The sequence below is a fragment of the Lepisma saccharinum genome, chromosome 19 (assembly GCF_977018435.1).
Source record: "Lepisma saccharinum chromosome 19, izLepSacc3.1, whole genome shotgun sequence".
Classification (NCBI taxonomy): Eukaryota; Metazoa; Arthropoda; class Insecta; order Zygentoma; family Lepismatidae; genus Lepisma; species Lepisma saccharinum.
In genome coordinates, this window is record NC_139247.1 from 3,991,216 (window position 1) to 4,014,740 (window position 23,525).

The window sequence follows — 23,525 nt, forward strand, 5'->3', positions numbered from 1 at the left end:
TATCGTTCCACAGCAGGAAAATGGATATACCTCCTGAGAACGGATTTGAGGCATCTTTTGAAATAGGAAACACTTTTTGTGAAAGAGAAAGTATACTAAGTGATCTTTCTAAGAGTTTCATAAACATAGGCGAATAACCACTATTAACATCTACGCTCAAATCAAAATATGCTGTGCTGCGTTTACAGGAAAATCATGAAAAACTCAATATGCTGACCAAGGCAGAAATTTATATTATTATAAAACATAAACTAAACGTAAAGGATATAGAGAAGAAAGGTGAAGAAGACACAATGAACTGGAATGGGGGACTGAAGTTAATCAAAGAATGGAAGAAGCTGTTAGAAAGAGTGGAAAGGACAAGAGAGAAAGAGGAGAGAAGAAGGAAGAAGAATGAAGAAAATAGAGCTTGAGATAAAGAATTCAACCACATTCTCTTTCAGATGAAAGTACAGTTGACAAGGGAAAGCCACCTGCTAGATTTTTCCAGAACTACTTTCTAATAGTCTGGAGGGGAGTATGTTTGTGTATATATATATCGTCCTGTGAAAAATACACAAAAACTAATTTTTTACAATAACCGAGCTTATTCAAAGAAACTTACCTTGAATTTAGCCACTTTTCACTACTACATCTACCATGAAATTCATATGAAATCTTTCTCATAATCAATAATAATAGATTCTCCAGTCACACACCTCGAACACATAGCTGCATTCACCACAGACTTCAAGATACCAGACTCGAAACGTGGGTCAACTTTAAGCCAAAATTTCAAAGCCTGGGGATACTATCATGGCTGCGGCTGCGAGCATACCTTCATATTTCCAGTTGTAACAACTATTTTAAAGATTGTGAGTCATTACAACACACAAGACTGCAATCTTTAAGTTTACTAAGAAGATATAACTCTACGTATTCCACTCCACAAGTGAGAACAAATAATTTCTTTATAAATATGAAAACAATAACAATATATAATGCGCAGCTCTGCCATATTTCTATCCCCCTGGCTATGCGTGAGCAAAGATAAGTGGCTTATAAAAAAAGTGCATTGTTTCCAGTCTGTATCTACAGGTCTGTGGCTGCAATGCACTCTGAACAAAGTTTGCGAGTCCCGTAAGAATCTGTCGTTCCTGATTAAACCAGCTGCAATACTTGAACATGGCACCAATTTCAAGATATTCACAATATTTATAAATGTTCCTATGTAATAGAAGTATTCCTTTGCAACCATTTCATAACAATCTACCCAGATTCACTTTACATTTTGAATTAGTACAAGTACAAGGAAACTGTAATTTAGATTATAAAATAATATATTTTCTTCACAATTCAGGTGCAAATAAAAGTAACTTGCAAATTTTACATAATGTTCATGATATTTAATGTAAAAATTAAGTGTGGCATTTTAGACTGCAAAATTATTAGTACTGGGTCTGTGCTACATTTAATGTAATAAGCTTTAGCCTTCGAGCGGGCGTGCCTGCGCAAAATTTACGCCAAAAGTAATTTTCTTTAATTTTCTTGTGTTTCCTTTGAATTCGAAGACCTATGCTTTTTATGTATTCCTCAAGGAGGTATTCTGTGTTGCATATTAGCAGTCATTGTTACTAATCCATATGTTATACTCTGTCAATTGTTGTTCATTTCAGATCAGAACACCGTGTCGTAAAGTTTGTGCTTCACGCTTGCTCCTGTTCTGTAATTTTTTCATCCGGTCATTGTTGAAAATGAGTCGACAAAACGTAGACGTTAGCGAAATTCAGGGTATCCTTCAAGTTTCTTCTGATGAAGAGGGATCACATGAATTGGACAGTGATAGTGACTTAAGTGCCGAATATATAGAAGTCAATCAATATGACAGTGAATCATTTAGTATCATTCATTATGAGCAAAGGTGTTTATAATATAAACGTAAATTTTTTTGGGTCTACATTTATTTATATCATATCTGAGGTTAATATAAATGAAACATGTTGAAATACAAGTTAGAATGCTGAAAAAAATTTAAAAAAATTACTTGTAACATTTAGGTTTTCAGCAGGAATATCTGTCGTAAAAAGTATGACACGCGCCTGCTGATGAAAAGCGTGGTACGCTATAAATATGTAATAAGTTACGTGCTGTATTTTTTTATTTGTTTCAGCATTCTAACTTGTATTTAAATATGTTTCATTTATATTAACCTCAGATATGATATAAATAAATATAGACCCAAAAAAAATTACGTTTATATTATAAAAATCCTTGCTCATAATGAATGATACTAAATGACGTAAAAAATGCGTCACGCGGCCGCTGGTGACACGATTATGAACGCGCCCGCTAGAAGGTTAATACATCACTGTAACTATCTAAACAATTAATAACTTTAAATTACTGTTATCCAGCTATTTTGTCTTCAATTGTACCTACATTGACAGTCAATTCCATGACATTTAACTTAACCTATATTGTCGACAGTATTCGACATCATTCTCTTAGACATGAAGAAAAATACACAGGCATGAACTATTTGACAACTACCAACAATGCTAGACTAGGAATTTGTATCAAGGACCTCTACCTTCACAGCACGAGTTAATTTGTATTCCATACAAACCAAGCATTCAAGCATGACATACCATATTTACGGGTGTATAGTGCAGGTGTGTGTGTATAATGCACACCCTGGTCTTTGACAGGGAAAAGCAATAAACAATTATGTCATTATATATTTCGCAGTACAATTCAGGTTCAAGAAATGGCTTTTGTAGTTGCAGGTTGTAAGCTGATCTTGTGTATACAAGTCACCAACCCACGCCACCTACCCCCCACCCCTTCCTCCACTGTGTTTAGCATCCTAAAGTTTTCACCTATGTAACCACTTTCTTGATTATGTAGGAGAAGCAAGATCAAAATTAAATTCTGGATTTGCAGAACTCACGAAGTTATTTTCTATTATTTCTCACCCCACAAATACCACCCATACACATCCTTTGTGACGGGAGGTGTGTACTCGAATTCTGCCAGAACGGCGCAGTTTCTCTCAGTGTGGCACAGCATTCCGTTACAAAATGAAACATCATGGGAAATGGCTACTTCAAAGTTTTGTAGTGATTTTTTTAAAAATTATTTTTTCTAAAGAAATTCAACCTGGTAATTTATATTTGTGCCTGTTGATATATATGTGTTATACTCAATGATATAGTGAAAACATGCATAGCTGCCTGACTTATTCCGTGCATAAAATGCACCACAGTTTTTGGGAGCAACAATTTTGAAAAAAAAAAAGTGCACATTATACACGAGAAAACACAGTATTTATAGGTTTTCGAAGGGTTTCGCTGACCACAGGGTTCCATTTTACAAGCAATGGTGACACTGCACATATTTTCATCAGATTAACTAACCCCCACCTTGTTTGTATCAAAAAAAAAATGCATAAGTATAGGTTTCTGATATACCTAAATGCTATGTAATGATCACCAAAATGGGGCCTGAATGTCCAAGTATAATTTCAAAACCTGCATTGTAGTGCTATACCTAGAGAGCCACCAAGAGGACTGGTGTCTTAAGCATGCAAAGGATACAGAAGATGCCCAGGAATTCACTGCAGGAACTGATATGCAGTAGTAGGTCTCCCTCTGGCAGTTCTTGGTACTGGGAGAATCATACAGGACTTTCTCATCTTCCTGGAAGAGAGGGACATTGGAATTAAAATGCAAGTTACTCTAAAATATTAAACATCACACTGAACAACTACCAACAACACTGATAATTCCAGGGTGTTCGGGAAAAGCCACATACCGTATTTACAGGTGTATAATGCGTGGGTATGTATAATACACACCCTCGTTTGATGAGGAAAAGCAACAAAATAATATATCTCGTATATAATGCACAGTACAATTCAAGTCCCACAAATGGCTTTCTTAGTGTTGGACTAAGATTTACGTATTTCATTTAAAATTAATAAGTAGATCATAAAAACAAGCTTTTCCTTGCATTCGTAGCTGCTGCATTCACCATGTGACCTTGAACTTTCACATGTTAGTCTTTTCATAGGAGAGGGTGGAGCAAAGTTATCAACCGCCCATTCAAGGTCGCAGTGCATGATGCTTACAATAGATGGATGACATCAATGTAGCATGAACTCGCACCAAGCCGGAGGGTGAAACGTGCGTCGCTGCCGATTGTTTGTGAATGGGTTCGTGAGGCATGGAACTTCATCTCCCTGGAAATGGTGGATCAAAAGTTTTAAGGTAACAGGAATATCAAACAAGATGGATGGAAGTGAGAACATTTCAGACAGCTTGTATTAGTAACTGGGAGTGAATAACGAAATTAAGTGTACACATTATTTATTTATTTATGTGAGTCAAGCTGCAATAGTGAAGTAAATATACAATAGTTATTTCTATTTGGTAAGTGTTGACATAATTATTTTGCTTTCATATTTGTTACCGATAACTCTCGATACGACGACCTTTCACAGTTCCCGGGATAAAAGTAGTTATTTCGAAGGAGTTGTTATTGGAATTTGCACCAATAACTATTATCGGGAGATAATAGGGCTGTTACTCGTCTGTCCCCCACACACTTTACCTCCGCACTCGAGGTTCGGTGCACTTCGTACTCGGCTCAGATTTGTCTAGGGGTATCTTTCTTTGTACGACAATGCACGTGGGTTGCTACAAGTCAACATAATTATATAATTAACTACAAGAGACAACGGATAACTTTTGCGAAACCTTTATGATCAGGGAGATAAATTACCTTGTCCAGCGTTTGTGAAATTAAAAACGGAAATTTTGGATATTTTCTATAGTTTAATTAAAGTAAAATTTGAAGTATATACAGGTCGTATCCGAACGTTCATTTCTCTAATTATTTATCGGGCCAAAACTCTAATTTTGATGTTGGAATCTCTATTGTTTGTACCTGGATGCTTTACATTTTATGAATTACATCTGAAGTATGCTTGTCACAAGGTAGACTCGCGTTACTCCAAGAAACGTCTTAACAGGCGCTAGGCCGCCCGACGTGTACATTTCTCAACACTCCACGGTGACAAGGCACTAGGCTGCCCGGCGCACCGTAATTACTTCAAAATAACATCCAGTACAAACTACCTTTTTACCTGTAAATTGGACACCAAGGCACTAGCTTGCCCGGCAATCCAATCTCTTACAGCATCCGTTTCGGGAGACCTGTCCTCCGGTCCTAGCTAACCGAAGCAAAAACAACCTCTCCCTTCCATGTCTCAGTTCCAACAGCCGACCTCCCCTACTCTCATCTGCGAGTTTATATACGTTTGGTTGGCGTCTGTTGCCAACCGCCCTTCTTTCAAAATTTTTAATCTTTAACAGCTAAACTGCCCGCCTTTCTTTTGAACGTTCGAAACACGAAGCAAGAACAGAGAGCTACATGGTATTTATACATGGAATAATATGAACCTAAAAATGCATAATAAATTGATTTACACTAATAACACATATATATGTTTATACACGTAATTACCTAATTAATTAACATATTAATAAAATATTTAAATAAGAGAAAAAAACACTGTTGCCCTGACACGGGGGCAGGGTAACAGGTTCCCCCTCCCCAGCGTTACAATTCAATCTGAAATTTAAATTTCAGTCTGTGTGAATTGTCTTAAAGTCACTGAGAAAAGTTAAGCACTGTATCTGAAAAAGAAAAGTTCACTGATAATGATAACGTTCTTTTCACTACACATCACAACCGTCTCTCTGAAAAGAAGAGTCTCGATTTCACTGCACTAAGTATCCTATTTCCACACGGTTTCTTCCTCAGGAATCCTGGAACCTCCTGGACATCTCGGTCATCTGGTCATCAGGACTGCTCTCAGGTGCAGACGTATTCAGCTCCTCCACCTTCCAAAGAACATGTCCAGCTCCCGCTCTAGGGTCGACTCAGCCTCTCCTCGGTCCATCCGAAGAACCACCGGCTCTTAGTCCTTGCGTCTGGGACATCCGCGGTACTCGGTTCGACTTCTGCCGAATTTCAGCTTCAAATGCTTTCAAAAGTTCTATCGTTCGATCACACGACCCGACTTTAAAATGGCTTTCTAATTTTTCCATCTATAAGGAAACTTTCCCTTCCTTTTCCGGGCATCGAACTGCCATCCTTCAGCATTCTCTTAGCGATGAAATTCTCGTGTGCAGAATATTCATTTACTTTTATCGGAAAAAGGTTTACATAACATGAAATCCAACAGTCCGTAATTGAAATCTTATATTCACATGAAATAAATTTACCAGGACTCTAATGTGTAGCGACAATAAATCAGGAACTTAATTAACTACTGTACATACTAGAAGTCGGTCACTCGGCTTCCTTTTCATCATTTTTCACAGCCCTTCTACCCCCTCCCCTTGAGATGGATTCTCAGGGTAGAATTTATGGACGAGTGCTTTCCCTCACACTTCTCAAATTTCTTCTAGGAATGACCTTCAGCTGGTCAACGTTAGCCAGAACTCTCTTCCCCTCACCTTCCTTTTCCAAAACAACATTATTTGGAGTAGTGAAATTCAGAATTCTGTAGATCCCTTTGAATTTCGGGAAAAAGCACGCAGTTTGCTTATTAAAAGCAGACGAAATCTTATGCTCTTGAAGCAGTACTCGATCTCCTACACGAAGATTAACCCTTCTTCTGCCCTTATTGTAGGCCCTTGACGCCTTTTGCCTCGTCTTTTCTTCTTTTTCTCTTGCAAATTCGAAAGCCACGCCCATTCTTTCCTTTAACTGCATGACGTAATCCATCTGTCTCTCCGCCGTGACGTCCTCCTCGGTTCCATCTTCCCTCTGAAGCTCCATTTTCCGAGTGTCATGCGGTGTGTACAAATCACGTCCAAAGAACAAGAATGACGGCTTCAATCCAGTCATCGAATTCGTTGCATTATTAATGGCAAAACTTATCGCGTCCAAATTTTCAGCCCACGACGAGTGTTCCTTGCAAAACTTCCCAAGTGCTTGCTTGATTATCTTAATAGCTGCTTCTGATTTGTTTCCCTTCGGTCTATATGGCGTAATATAGACAGGCTTGCAATTCACAGAACGCAACGTCTGCGAATACAGTTTGCTTCGAAATACACTCTGGTTGTCACTGACAACGTATTTCGGGAATCCTGACTGAAAACAGTACTTCAAGAATGCTTGCGATATCGTCCTCGCCGTTGTAGTTCTAAGTGGTGTCAAACTAATGTGCCTTGAGAACTCATCTTGAATGACTAAACAGTACTTGTATCTCCCTTTCGTACTTGTAGGCAGTGGTCCAAAAATGTCCAGAAACACTTTGTATCCAGGAGCAGTAGATTTCCTCGAGTTCATAAATCCCATCTTTCTGCTGTTGTCAGGATTATACTGAAGACAAGTGATACAACTTTTGCAATAGTTACTGACATCTTTGACTACTCCGTCCCAAGTATAATTCTCTAGGACCTTAAACAATGTCTTTCCATGTCCTAAGTGCGCAGATAATAAATCATCATGCGAAGATTTAAGTACTTCACTCTTCAACTTCTCTGGTACCCACAGCTTCAATCTGGAGCTAAACGGTGGATAAAGTCCAGTGTTTTCGTCAACGAAACGGTAAAGCAGTCCATCATCGTCGAGACAGGAATGTTGCAGATAAAAGTCAAATTTTCTCTTCTCTCGAGCATCCTTTATTTCAACTTCTTCTCCATTTAAACATCCAATTAATTTCGACAAGTAAGGATCACTCTGTTGTTCTCCTTTCCACATATCTTTATCATTAAGATCTACGGGCGGCGAAGTTTCTGTCTGTCCGTCCGTCTGTCTTCCATTCACAGTGTTGCCAGCTGCATCTGTAAACATCGCTTCTGTTTTCCTTTTCTGCTTCTGGTCGAATTTCTTCTTTTGCTTTGAAAGCGGCCTAGGTTTCGCTCGGAACGGATTCTCGTTATTCACATCCAAACGATCCTCGTAATCCATTGCTAATCCCGGTTTATCTTGAAAAACATCAATATGCCGTCTCAGTATGGCAATCAATTTCGGCTTGTTTTCCTCTGAGATATCGGTACCCTCCATCAGCATGGCAATCCTTCTCTCTTCGTCAACCCCCTCCCCTTTGATGTCGCTGCTACGTGTCTCCGCTCCGCAAGCAGAAACGGTCTCTCGGACTCCTTCGACTCCATCCGTGGTCGAACCCAGTCCCCTTGAACCAACAGCATCAACGCTGTCACGTGTCAGCGGCGAATCAAAAGGCACGATTTTCGAAAGATCAGGCTCAATTGCCCACCCGTTACGATGAATCATGGGTACAAGTCCCAGCTTAGCCATTAATGTCCTTCCCATTAACATTTCATGATTAGCACTAGATAACACAAATATCTGATCCCGAGCCTTGTGTCCGTGAAACTTAATATTCACGTAAGCGCTCCCCAAAGATTCTACATTTCCTTCCGCAAGTATTACTTTAGTTCTGCAACCCTTCAATTTCACTCCATTTGTCTTCATTTTCTCGAAGACCTCCAAAGACACAAAGTTATTGGACGACGCCGTATCAATACATGCGTGTACTTCCACGTTAGCCACGTTGCATAAAACGATAGGTTCCCTTACGTCTTTTACATTTACATTGTGAGGTGAAAAATTTTCCTTCTGTGTAAAATTTGCAGTTTCCACGCCACGAACTTGACAAATTCGTGGCGACTCTACGGGTTTTTTGTTATTTCCTCCCACGTTCATTTATCTTGTTTTCCCTACGGTGATTTGAAGCTCTGCAACCTTTCTGTCCACAAGTGTAGCATAATTTATTTCTCTGGCAATCTTCCTTCGAAAAGCGGTTCTGTTTGTTTTCATCCCTCACCGCAAGCCGCGAGGGTGGAGGGCGTGAAACTACATGTTCAGCCCTCAGGCGCTCGACTTTCGGGCGGTCAAAACCAATACACACAGGGTCCAAGAAAATATCAGATTTCTTTCTCCCCCTCTCCTCTTCGCATTCCTGGTTAAATGACTTTCTTAGCGACAAGCTGCGAATTTCGTCTTCCGAAACGAAAGATTTGAATCTCTGCCTTTCCAAAAACTCTGTTTGCAGTTCCAGGGCGTACTCGCTCATTTCTCTCATAGAAGTGAATGTCTTGTTGTACAAATAATCCCTAAATACCGGATTGCAGTGCGATTTCACAAAGTCAATTCTCTCCTGTGCAGAAGCCGAATTCCTTATCCTACTAAAATGCCTGTCAACTTTGCGAACGTATTCCGCCAATCCCTCGTTAGCAAGTTGAAACCTTTCAGACAAAAATAACTCTGCTTCTCTCTGATAATCCAATCCATGAAAAGCCTGCAAGAATTTATGCCTGAATTGTGAAAAATCACCGAACGGTTCCGTGAACAAAAACCACTCCCTCGCTTCATTTCGCAACGAAAGAGGAATAAACTGCTTCAGAAGATCATCTTCAGCAATTTTCAGCGTTCTCGCGTAATCTTCAATCCTATCCAGATACGAAAAAGCATCTTCCTTCCCTACATTTCCCTCAAATGTCGGAAGCGGCAAACGAATTTCCTCCATTGTCACTCTTGGAACGCACCTCTGTTCCTCAACAACAGAAAGCTCTGACACGGTCGGGCTGGACCTGCTCGAGTTACCAAGCGACATTCTTGTAACTTCCCCTTTTCTGTTTCGCAAGATCATCGGTTCGATCCTCGTCCGTTTCTCTCCTTAACTTTCAAATCAAAAATCTCGTTCAATATCCTGCGACACGCCACCAAATAAATTAGTTCAATCGCGGACAGAGCCCCCAAATAAATAAGTTCAATCCCGGACAGAGCCCACAATTAAATATGTTACTCGTCTGTCCCCCACACACTTTACCTCCGCACTCGAGGTTCGGTGCACTTCGTACTCGGCTCAGATTTGTCTAGGGGTATCTTTCTTTGTACGACAATGCACGTGGGTTGCTACAAGTCAACATAATTATATAATTAACTACAAGAGACAACGGATAACTTTTGCGAAACCTTTATGATCAGGGAGATAAATTACCTTGTCCAGCGTTTGTGAAATTAAAAACGGAAATTTTGGATATTTTCTATAGTTTAATTAAAGTAAAATTTGAAGTATATACAGGTCGTATCCGAACGTTCATTTCTCTAATTATTTATCGGGCCAAAACTCTAATTTTGATGTTGGAATCTCTATTGTTTGTACCTGGATGCTTTACATTTTATGAATTACATCTGAAGTATGCTTGTCACAAGGTAGACTCGCGTTACTCCAAGAAACGTCTTAACAGGCGCTAGGCCGCCCGACGTGTACATTTCTCAACACTCCACGGTGACAAGGCACTAGGCTGCCCGGCGCACCGTAATTACTTCAAAATAACATCCAGTACAAACTACCTTTTTACCTGTAAATTGGACACCAAGGCACTAGCTTGCCCGGCAATCCAATCTCTTACAGCATCCGTTTCGGGAGACCTGTCCTCCGGTCCTAGCTAACCGAAGCAAAAACAACCTCTCCCTTCCATGTCTCAGTTCCAACAGCCGACCTCCCCTACTCTCATCTGCGAGTTTATATACGTTTGGTTGGCGTCTGTTGCCAACCGCCCTTCTTTCAAAATTTTTAATCTTTAACAGCTAAACTGCCCGCCTTTCTTTTGAACGTTCGAAACACGAAGCAAGAACAGAGAGCTACATGGTATTTATACATGGAATAATATGAACCTAAAAATGCATAATAAATTGATTTACACTAATAACACATATATATGTTTATACACGTAATTACCTAATTAATTAACATATTAATAAAATATTTAAATAAGAGAAAAAAACACTGTTGCCCTGACACGGGGGCAGGGTAACAGGGCAGAATGAATGTTGGATTTAATATGGGTCTACTAGAGCATTGTCTGTTACAAGATGAACTGGTAAGATAATCTCTCTGAAGATCTTATCTTTCTAGGCACAAAAATAAAGGGGGCTGTAAATTTCATTCTGGTTCGGCTGTGTAAATTACATCGTAAAAAAGTCACGTTTTCCTTCCTTCGACCAACTTCTAATTCACCCCCTCCCCATTCCAGGGAGCAGTCCATACTCTTCCTCGACTTGCATTGTAAGCCAGCCTGAAAAAGGAAACACGCAACTTGCGATCTGTTTGCACCCAATGCGTATTCTAAGACACATTGAACAGTGTCCCACTCGATAATCATTTTGGTTTGGAATTGGATTTCACTAAAGTGAAACTGTATATTTAGTCCCCATTAGCCCAAAAGCATAAAATGAACTCAAAGCAAGCTTTATGAAACCTGCGCATTTTCAGATACTGTATCAAAATGGGAGATCGTTATTTACTCTCACGTTAATGGATGATAATCGGTGTCAGCTTATACATTGGGCACTTTTTTTTAAAAATAGTTTTCAGCTTACACATTGAGCATCCCCCCTCCCCATGAATGGTTCTGAAGATAAGCGGTGATTATATTGTGTGCATTTCTTTGCTCTGAGTGTTCAGGAAGTTTATCCTTGTGTCAGATGCAAAATAAAATTTACAGTTTTGTTTATCAGAAGGTGCAGAACATGAAGTTGTTTTAACTCTTGTTTTCCTTTCTGAAGATCGAATTTCCTTATAGTCAAATTAAAATAGCTTTGCGAGATTCAAAACAATGACTTTTGCCTTCGGCTGGATGAGTCATTGCTGTTACCTGCAAGCGACAATTTCCCAGACGCTAGACAAAACACTGGTGCCAGTTGCAGTGTAAAAACAAGACGACCAGCTGGAAGTTCGAGCAACAGGTGGTAGAAGGGAAAATCCTTTGTATTTGAAAGATAAGGCAACGGGGCACTTTTTTCTTTTTACTTGTCCTATGGTTTTTGTTAGTTTTCAAGAATGCATCCAGAACTGGTTGCCCATTTTAGAAGTCAAAGGAAAGGAAGAGCAGTCCACTTCCACCCTCGCCTCTAATCAGCCTGTGTGCACACAAGAGCAAAAGAACAATCAGCATTGCCCTTCCCCCCCTAAACGTTTGCTGAGAAGAAAAGAGGGAGAAGTCACTCAGGCAACAGAACACTTTTGGCAAATATTAGGACATTGGCACAGTTATGAAAATGTATGAAGTGGTAAAAGGGAGTTATGATGCACGTAAGATTGAAGTGAACTTTTGTGGAAACCTGGATGAAAATGCATTAAGAGGGTTGACGATCTTTAGTTGGCCTATGTGCCTTTGATTATCTATAACAGTTTTGCTTCTTTATGAAGTGTTACAGGGAACAAAGAACATGTTTTGAATGAAAGCGGTTACCGGAAGTTGTCCGCTACAAGGTAAATTTAAAATTACATCCAAGCATATTCGATCTCTTCTCGCGTATCCAAGAGCAAACAAAATCACAATGGTAAAACAAGCCTGGCATGTTGGGTAGCAGCCGTTAGCTGCAGGGTAACATTGGTGCGCTTGGGGGAGGGGAGGGCAGAGGTCAAGTGCTATTGAATATCACTGAAGCGTGGTCTGGTGTTTATTTTTAGATCAGACCCACTTGCGAGCGGTAGAGTGTTTGTGAAGGGAATGAGTGCGAATAAAATGAGTGAAAAAACATATTTTTCGCTGGATCTCTGTTCATGACAGTTTCAAAGGCAAAAACAATTTTTGTGGAAGTTATTTCTCCCACGAAAAATACCGCTTGAAAAATACCGCTTGATACGCCTCCCGTGTGACGGGAGGCACATGCTTGAATGCCGCCAGAATGGTGCTGCTTTTCTCGATGTCGCAAAACTCTCCAATACTAAGTGAAAACTGATGGAAACCGGCCATTTTGCTTTTAAAAGTTACTCCCTCTGTCCCATAATTATAGTCCGGTATGCCAAAATGGTAGTACAGGAATGACAGACGAAGAGGCAGATGGAAAGCAAAATTTGTACTGATCCTTGATTAATAAAGTTGTATGACTCATTCCCGTGTTTCATGTTGTTGTTCTGTATACACCAATGTCACAGTTTCAATATCGGGCAATTATTATGAGACAACAAAGGTATACCGGACAATAATTATGGGACAGAGGGAGCATTTTTTAAAATTATTATTGCTACAGAAAGACAATCTGTAGATATATAAATGTTATAAAGAGTGACATAGTGAAAAAAAATGTGTGATTTCATTTTGGCTGTCCGAATCATTCTGTGCATAATACGCACCACAGTTTTGGGGGCAAAAATTTTGGGAAAAAAGTGCACATTATACACGCGTAAATATGGTAATCAATCACTTTCTCAGGTGTTTGTAGTAAAAGACCTTGGTGTTTTTATTGATTGTACCTTGTTGCATTTCTTATTTAAACACTGGACTGATTATATACACTATTTAATGTACACTGACACTGGACTACATTGGAATGGAGTCTACCACCGTGTAGCAATGTCTCTCGCTGTTCTCCCGTTCAGTGCAGGTATTTCCCGATACGTACCACGCCCTGCACAGTCTCCGAAGAAAAGAGTCTGCACCGTCCTGCCACCTGGTGGCGACAAGTAATGAACACTGAGACATACAAATTCTCACACATTGATAACACAAATAATAATACATACACTAATCTATCATAAACATACATTATTGTTCAAACAACATATTTCATATGCTGTTAATAACACATATAAATTACTGGGTTTTATTATTAGAAATACTAAGAATTTCCGAAGTATAAACTGTCTCACAACCATATACAACAGTATTGTAAGAAGCAGGGTTGAATATGCTTGCATTATATGGTCGCCATGTACAAATCTCATGAAAATGCCGTAAAGAGAATACAGAAGAAATGTTTGAGATGTTTAAATTATATAAAATATAATAAGCCACTGCAACAGAATGTTACATATAAAATTTTGTTACAAGACTTTAATTTTAAGAGACTTTGTAAAGACAGGATATGCTATATCAATATGTATATTGGACAATGTTATTGTTATGTTATTTTCTCAGCCAACTGCAATTCAATACGAGGAAAAATTACTTACGTGAGCGAAATTTACTGATTTCTAAAACACCTAAGACTCAGAAATATAAGAGCAGTCCATTAAGTAGAATGTGTGATTTGTATAATAAGCTTTCAATTAATAACCAGAGCTTAGATTTATCATTGCCTTTCAAACTTTACAAAAAATTGATTGAATCAAACTTAATTGATTAAATCAAAAGTATAACAACAAATATATTGTAATTATTTTGGCAGAAGTATCTTATCTTCTAGTTTATTCAACAATTATGTACAATTATGTAATTATATATATATATGTAATTATAACTAATTACAAGTAATTTGTACTTGTATGGTGAAATTAAACTGAAAGATACCGATTGTTTAAGTTGATTATTTGCGATTATGTAATTGATTACTTGTACTATCGGTCTATGTATGTGTGTGTGTATGCTAATTGCATTTATTCTGTTTAGATTTTTTTCTGCATTTTGTTAATTTTTTGTGTGTATATGAGTTTATAAACTTATCTTTTGTAAGATTGCTTATCTGCCTTCTGTAATTGGAGGACTTACCTCTCTTGAGGCAGTAATTGAATAAATAAATAAATATGTATGTATACAGTACACGTGAACACTTAATCATGCAGTTCGCAACACTGAGGACATCAACAGACTGAACCGACTGCACTCTGGCTTTCTTCTAGCCCTTGCCGATTAGAAAACAAAATTTGCGTCCACACAACGTACCCTCACATTGGATCCTTCAAGGTCGCATGTTAATTTTTAGGGCCCTTGGTGGCATTGCAGGCTGGCCAGGGTGATGTTACGCAAATGTATTGTCAACATGCCACGAGAGGGTGTTGATGGCCCCATATCAGAAAAGGATGAACCTTGGAGGCTTGCAGTTTGATTCTGTTAAGGCAACACGGAAGAAATAATGAAAAACCAAAAGTTAAAGAAGTAATTTTGTAACAGGTATGGTGTCTGCCAGCACTGCTGGCCTTGCTGTACCAGAGTGCATGCGCATGGGAAAATGCAATAAAACTGATTGTGATGGAGCCCAGACAAGTGAACAGTACAATTGAAACAAATCAACGTTTTTCAGGGATTCTACTTTAATTATGATGCAAGATAACAACATAGGTGTTCCACTGTACATAAATTTTCTAACCCTAAAATTAATCAGGATTAATCAATCAATTTACACTTCTCTTATATCCTATACATATCTAGGCTGTTCGAAAAAAAATGCAATTTCACCAGATATTTATTTGTTTGTTCTTTTAATACACTAATGTCCAAAATTAAAGCAACAAACTAAACTTCTTTCCCGTGTGTCCAGTTGGCCACATAATACGATCAGGTGATAGTAATATTTATGATCTCATAAACAACTGGTTTAAGATAGAAAACAAACTAACCTTAATGTACCAGGATTTATCAACAAAAAAAATCACACGAGGAAAGGATTTCTGTTTGCTGCTTTAATTTTGGACACTAGTATAGTAATGGATCATCAGTGTTTAGAATCTTTACATATGTTGAGAATAAAATTATTTAGTGCGACTCAAAGCAACAGAACATCACAGTTTGTGACTTGTGTTTTTTTCACACCACCTTCGATATGTTGTCCCCCTCTCCCCATACACACACACACATGCACATCACAATTCACTCAAATACTGACTACATCATAAATGCAATCTACTTTTTAAAAATTAATAATGTAATTTAAAATTACTTATCTTATAAAATATTTTTTAAAAACAAAATTCAATTTCTCCTACAAACTACATAATAGAAAAGGATTTTTAATAAACTTACGTCAAAGACAATGATATCTGTGTATTTTCCTGACCTCACAGAGTTTTCACCAGTGACTGTATTTCTTACTTCAAATGCCTCAAAGAAATACTCGGTGTCATACATGTCTTGAATCATGCCATGAAATCGCACCAACTGGTCTCCTTTCAGCATGTGAAGAGGAACATTATTCAATAATGGAATCTGGAATATGAAATATAAGTGTATTTTACCACATATACCCCTTGGGTTGATACGTTCATGTTTCATGATGTTAGGATAAAGTTTAATGACTAGGTTAGCTTTGCTTTCAAGGCTCAGAAAAAAAAAGGATTATCTTCCATCAACATCCGAGCCCTTTAATGGCCCAAATGTAGAATTTGCCTCGTGCCATGTGTGTGCAGTCTAGGGCATCAGGCTTTGAGCTCAGCCTATGGGATGCGTACCACTTTGTATCTCCTGAGGGGAAGTGTAACAACTTTTCTCCTGAGATTTCGGTCTGTGTATGGGACAGGTGGCCGCCCACCATCGCAAGGAAACTGGGGACCTACAAATGAGTAGCGTAACCCAGTCATGAAAACCTACGACAATCAGAGGCGAGGTGGCCGGTTATCGGGAGATGCGGCGATGACAATGCTAAATAATAAAAATATTGCTTTTGAAATATTTTAGAGACGTAAAAAATAAGTCAAAATATTCGCAAATTTGAGCAAAATGAGTCAAGTGACACCATGGAACAGCTAGAAATAAGAAAGAGATTCGCTAAGTTTAGCGCATCGAAAGGAGAACCCAGTTCTACCCCCCATGCCCAACCACCCTGCTACATTTCCTGTTGAATGCAATGGTGTCTGGGGGGCCAGCTCATCATAGCAGGTCTGTGAATCCAAGGTGCTTCGACCCCTTCTCCCCCATTCTTGAAGGTCTGATCATAAAGAGACCTTTTATTTCAGCCCCCTTGTTTACAAACATGGCAGGGTTTCTGTGACGTCATCAAGATGAAACTTCTCAGAATGTCCAGCACTGTAAAACATACAATGCTCTTGTTTTTAAAAGATAAACACATATTGAAGAATAGTTTTTCTTGTATGTACGCATTGCTTGCATTGTAGAATTATTTTCCTGTAGTTTACAGTTATTACAAGCATAAGAAACCAGTTTTTCTTTGTGACATTTCAGGAGAACACACGCTCCTTTCATCAGACATTTATTTTCATTTTGACTAAAGATACAGTTATAACAATGGTTAGTAACTTTTTAAACAAAAAGAATCCGTTATATAATGGATGTTGTCAATGTCAAGAACAGGTTTGTCAACTCATATCATCGAACAGAAGCATTTGATTAAAAAGAGAAGGGTTTTAAAAAGATTAACGGGAAACACAGAGCTTCCTTCATTGCAGAAGAACACTGGAATAAATTAAATAATGAAAATGGTAACATAGATCCAGTATGGAGTTTTCTCTTTCACAAATGGAGTAAGCCACCATCTTTAAAATTTAATGTAACAGAAAATATCAAGAAACTTTGTGAAAACAATGATGAATTTGAATTACCTAATGATATTTGGAATTCATAAAAAAAAATAAGAAAAAACAAACTGCTTCTTTTCACAGTTAAGTTGCTATATTACAACATTGATATACAAGGGATTCTTTTTGTTTAAAAAATGTAGAAATCCCCCCCACCCCAGTTCAAAGATTGGCCCTGACATCTGGCAAGTCTTGTGATGACTACGTAGAAATGTCACGCTTTGCCACTGATGACAATGAATTAAGGATAATACAAAACTAGTAAATTAATGACATGTAAAACCGCAAGAAGTATTCACACTAAGTTATTTTCATTGATGTTATAATTCATTGAGAAACATTTCAATACACTATCCCTGAGATATATGAGAAAGCATAGGCAGATCTAGAAAATTTTCCTGGAAGGGGCACAGAATGTACTGTAAGCATATACAGTCAACTCTCGATACAACGACCTTTCCCAGTTCCCGGGAAAAGGGTCGTTATTTCAAAGGGGTTGTTATTGGAATTTGCACCAATTTTCAACTTAAACGGACACAAAGATGCCTAGGAGATTGTAACACCATTTATCCTGGTAGTTATACAACCTGTTATGCACAGGATGCGAGTTGTGAGAAGGAAAATAGAACATGAAAACATATTCACAAAAAAGGATTTAAAATAATTTTACTTTCTTTCAATTGTGCAGAGTCGTTGCTCTTCCAGGAAGTTCTTACAATTCTAGTTCATGAGATACCCGTTTGCACTGAGACCTATGGAAAGGAAAACAATCTCTCACTTATTGCAAGCGAAACTCGAAGAATCTTGACACCAGTCAGACTGGTGCCAGCAAAAGTCGGGAGATATCTGGCAGAATGAATGTTGGAATTTAACTGGTAAGATTAGATCTCTCAGGAGAAACAACACAACCTGTCTAGATACCAGACAAAAAAAAAAAAGGATGGGGCTGTAAATTTAGTTCTGGTTCGGCTGTGTAAAATACATCGTAAAAAAAAGTCACATTTTCTTTGCTTCAACCAACTTCATTCACCCCCTCCATCATTCAAGCGAGCAGTCCAAACTGGCATTATCTTTTTTTGACTTGTTAGTGTTAAGTTTCCCAAAATTAGTGTTTTTGCTTTAGAACATTTATCTACCAAATATACCGAAACTTAATACTCCATTGCGCTTTTAAACTATTATTTTAAATTGTAGATCACATGGTCTACGTATTTTCGTGACAGTTTGATATGTTGGAACAGATTTTTGAGGAAGTAAAAGTAAAGTGCTCCCCTGCACTTTTCCATGAAGGTGTTATGACGGTATCATAATGAGTACCATCATAATGTGAAAAATAAAATAATTTTATCAGTTGAAATCTACAATTTAAGTTCGTATTTGGTGGTTTATATTTGTATAATATTAAATTTGCATCACTTTGGCTTTGTTCTAATCGAAGTACATATGTAAACTTCAAACATTTAAAATATTTTTATATCTCAGCGATGTAATTTGGTTGGTGATGTATCAGGAATGTGCTTACCGTAAATTGCCAATTTATGCAAAATCGCACATATGTTTGGTTTCAACAGCTTTTACTTGCGCATTCATTACTATATGGGTACGAACATGTATTTAATATGTATTACTAACACGTATAATCCATTTGAAATAAGTTTTGGCAGAATTTCGACGATAAAATTACGATTTGTTGCAAGGAGCGCCTTGAAGAGTAATCCTAAAGTTGTAAAGTTGTGAAACATAGCCAACTCACTTAAAGGGAAAAATCTAAGTTGTGCGTAAATAACCACAAAAATTGTAAAACTTAAAATAACTGTAAATGGTAAAAAGAAAATACGTAAACAAGTAATAGAATATTGTAATATCTGTTTTATTGTATCTAATTTATTTTACAAGCATTTTCATGTATTATATCTGTACAATTCTATAATTGTCATTTGAAAAATAATAACAAGTTTGTATTCTGTGCGTAAAGTTGTAACAGTGTGAGTTTTGAGACACTGCCTCATCTAAGAGATCACCGACGAGTAGTATGAAGTCGCTAAATATTTCGGAGACCTAAATTGGAAATATTTTATATAAAACAACAAGATTTGTCCGGGAAATGTGACAATATTGTTACAAAAAGAATAGTAACGGTTTTTCGATCTTCAGAAAGGCCGTGAAGAACCTTAAAAGTGAATAGAACATGAAAAAAGTGACCGGTCCATAGGACGTTAAATGGCAGCCATCTTCTCTTGAAACTGAATTTCAGATAAGTATTGTCGATATGTATGTAGCTACATAAATGAAAGGCCTAGTTTGATAATATGCATAAAGTGTCTACTCTGATTGTGGAAAGTCTATTGAACATATAAATATACATAATTTGTCTTGGTTTCTATTGGTGATAATCGAGCGTTTCGTGCCGATTTTCTCGTAAAAATCTACGCAGGATTGGAAGTAATTCTACGTGATAATAAATTGACTTGATGTGATTAAAGTGTCAAAAAACCTAAAATATGTAAAAAATGATGACGATATGTATAATCTTGCTTCATAATATGAATGTATGCTGAAAGAAGTGTATGAACGTATGTTTCGTACTTGTTATTTTCAAAAATACACTGTTCTATAATTCTTGACATGTGGTAATTTTCTTTCTTACTTCGAAAATTAATACAGTTATTTGTACAGTAAGTTGATGCATAAATTTTGAGTTGAATTTTTAGGTAGCTTATGATGTGAAATATAAAACAATTTTCTTTAGTTCCTTTTTAAAAAATATATGACCACGACCGTGTCATTCAGTAAGCAGAAAAAGAGTGTCGTTTAAAAATGTCATAGTGTAAAGGGGTGTGGAGTTAGGGCCCTACACTTTCTTGACCACAGCTGAAAGTGGGGGTGATGTGATCAGCACCACACTCCTGGCTACCTTTATCCCTGAAAGGTTCCTCAAGGTACCAGCTTCATATGATGCTGGGTGGGTGCCGAAGCAGTTTGAATAGGTGGAAAACATCCCGGTTCTCCCCTGCAGGGGATCGACCCCGTCTCTTGCATAGTAGTCAGAAGCCCTAACGAGTGAGCTCCATTATTACTCGCTCGACAAATGCCGATGGTGCGCACTTAGCTTGGTTATTCAAAACATATCTCGTGTGACAAATACGAAGAAGTGGCTCCCGTGTGACGGTAGATACGCACTCGATCTCCTGTTAGAACCCTGCCACTTCACTCTGTGATGCAAATGGTCTTGATAGAAGTTGAAAAAATCGTGGGAAATACAGGATTTAATGTGGCTGTCGGAATTATATCATGTACGTATGTATAACTGTATAGTTTACTCTTGAGTAAAATGTTGGATTTCATGGAATTTTTCGTTGTTTTAGGAAATTTCTTTTAAAAAAATCGCTAAAAACTCCAACAATTCGCATTTTATGCCAAATTCGCATTATTTCAATATTTCGAACAGGCGAAAAATGTGTTCAGACATCACTGCACATTCCTAAACATAACTTCGCAGCAATTACCATTTTTCACAGTTTTGGCGTTTGCGAAAAATCAATGTCCCTACTAATCGGAAGTTACTTTCTGGCCACCCCTTGTATAAATCAGTAGGTAGAACGTGAAGATTTAGCAGGGCTGGCAGAGAAAAGTCAATTCTTGAAGAAAGTGATTTGCTTTTATGATCGAATGATTTGAGTAAATATGATATTAAACTATTTACATAATATTGGACATTAACCTTACTCAGTGAGAGATTAATGACCATCTCTCATGAGTTTAAACAGACAGGACAGAGAGTGGCATTAATTTCATTGCAATACTAGTGTTGCAGTAAATTTGAGGTTGGGAGCATGCACTTGCCAATTTTTATAACATTCACCAATGCAGATTTATGTTTCATTTTTTCGTGATAGTATTCAATATATATCTCGTTTTGTTGGATTCTTCTGGATATCTAAGAATAGTGCAATGTCATTGTAAACGTATGTTAACTTGTGCGAAACCAGTAATACGTCAGGATGATGAAAGAAAACCTTCATAAGCACTGCTACATTAAATAAGGTGAAGTGAGCCAGATGAGTTAACAAAATTCGAGCAGCATATTTGCAGTCTAAAGCTCTTCTTGCTTATGCATGCGATTTTTGTTGGATGTTCCAGTCCATGCAATTTCTGTCGCATGTTGTAGTGAGATACTTTGTCGGGTGGTGATATTCGACAAAAATCGTATGTATCAATGTAACCTATTTTTTTCCATGTTCCTTCAGTTCCTCCAACAAAATGCCTTACTACAACGACCGACAACTATCGGATGGCACCACCCGCTCCCATCCCCTCCACCTGTTAACAGTTCTGTCCTTTACTACTCCCATACTGACAAGAAAAATGATAATTCAATGCATTTTCCACGTAATATTTAGAAGCTTAACTTTTACTCCCTCGATGATACCACTTGGTATCATCAGAGCAAGGTCGTATTGGCCCAATGATACCATATGGTATCATGGTGCTGATTACGAAATTAATGTGAATTTTGGACCTTCATACTCTTATGTTTGGGTGAAAACTCTGACACAGGTCTGGATCAAGCCTTTTAAAGTGGTTTGATTTGAAAAAAGATTCATATTGATGACCAACCTCCACCCCTCTCCGCAACATATCCATGCCACATTTCCGAGCCGAGTTTCACATTTTGGCTCATTATTCAACTTCTATGGCACCCAGAAACATGAAACAGGTTTCAATCTCTTTGGAAACGTCCATTCTTTGAAGAGAATACTAACGTTGCACCTTCTTCCCAAAAAGCAGGAGAAGAGGGGGCAAACTACAGATTTTTATGTTTTTTTCATTGAAATTCGGTAGTCGCACCCCCAAACCCCCTTCTTCAGTTTGGCGTTCTGAATTGTACTGGGTTGCATGCTATGATGTTTTAGATGCAAAACAAAACTTATCCGAAGTAGATTGCTCCCATAGTGCACGAGTTATAAAAATTTTCCTCCAAAAATGCAAAATACCAATTTTTTGTAAAAAAAAATATCACATTTTGGCTTATTATTCAACTTGTATAGCACCCAAGAACATGAAACGTGTTTCATTCTCTTGAGAAATGACCATCCATTGAAAAGAATACTACAGTTCGCACCTTCTACTTAAAATAGCGAGAGAAGAGGGGGCAAACTCCAGATTTTTATGGTTTTTCCATTGAAATTCGGGGGACGTGCCCCCCCCTCCTCGGTCCAGTGTTCTGAATTGTACACGGTTGCATGTGCTGATGTTTTAGCTGCAAAACAAAAATTATCCGAAGTAGTTTGCTCACATAGTGCCAGAGTTATAACAATTTTCCTCCAAAGAGTGTTCGAATTTAAAATTGCCACCGAGAAGCCCGGGCGAGAGAGCACAATCTCTCACTCTCTCCCCTCCCCTGCCATCACTGGTTTCTGGCACCGTGGTTGTGTTGCGCATAAAAGACACCTAAAAGTTGAGGCCGAAACTTACGAACGAGATTTCCTGTTCCCTGTTCCCGTGCAGCGTTCCATAACGATATCTTTAAACAAATAAATAAAAAACAGTCAATGAAGACAAAATTTCCTGACATTTTTTGACACCTCAAATTCCCTGACTTTTCCCAGTTTTCCAGGTCTGTCGCCACCCTGATGTTGGATTTAGGAGTATTCTCGATGTCAAACACCTACTCCTCCAAAAGTTTTCCCCTTGAATAATGCCTTTTTAATCAGTCTCAGCGATCATTCCTACATTGAGCACTTCTTTTTCACATGAATGGTTCTGAAGAAAAGGCTGATGCGAATTAAATTTACAGTATTGCTTATCAAAACAGAAGGTGCAGAACATGAAGTTGTTTTAACTCTTGTTTTCCTTTCTGGAGATCGAATTTCGTTATTGTTAAATCAAAACAGCTTTGCGAGATTCAAAACAATAACTTTTCCCTTGCGCAGAATGAGTCATTGCTGTTATCAGCAAGCAAGAGCTTTGCAGACACTAGACAAAACACTATGCAGCATAAAAACAAGGAGACCAGCTGGAAGTTCAAACAACAGGTGGCGGAAGAGAAAAATTCCAGCATTTTAAAAATAACGCAACTGTCTAAGACGGAACTTTTAACAGCAGTATAAAGAAGAAAGAAATGACCCTTGCTTTACGTTTTACCATGCACCAGATAATAATACGGGAAATATTTCTTATGCAGACAACAGCATAAAAAAAAATAGGACCTGAATTCTGCAATTATCAACATTGCTGTGCACACCAGTGG

The 23,525-nt window shown here is 37.9% G+C and overlaps 1 protein-coding gene across 1 annotated transcript in view; it reads right to left on the reverse strand.

The window, feature by feature from the left end:
- Window positions 1-23,525, reverse strand: part of LOC146002788 (mini-chromosome maintenance complex-binding protein) — a 122,514-nt gene that overhangs the window by 90,712 nt on the left and 8,277 nt on the right. Inside the window, exons 3-4 of the mRNA XM_083140722.1 lie at window positions 15,768-15,950; window positions 3,576-3,677 (exon numbers count right to left, since the gene is read on the reverse strand). Coding sequence (XP_082996848.1) covers window positions 3,576-3,677; window positions 15,768-15,950 — 285 coding nt within the window. The remainder of the gene's footprint in view (window positions 1-3,575; window positions 3,678-15,767; window positions 15,951-23,525) is intronic.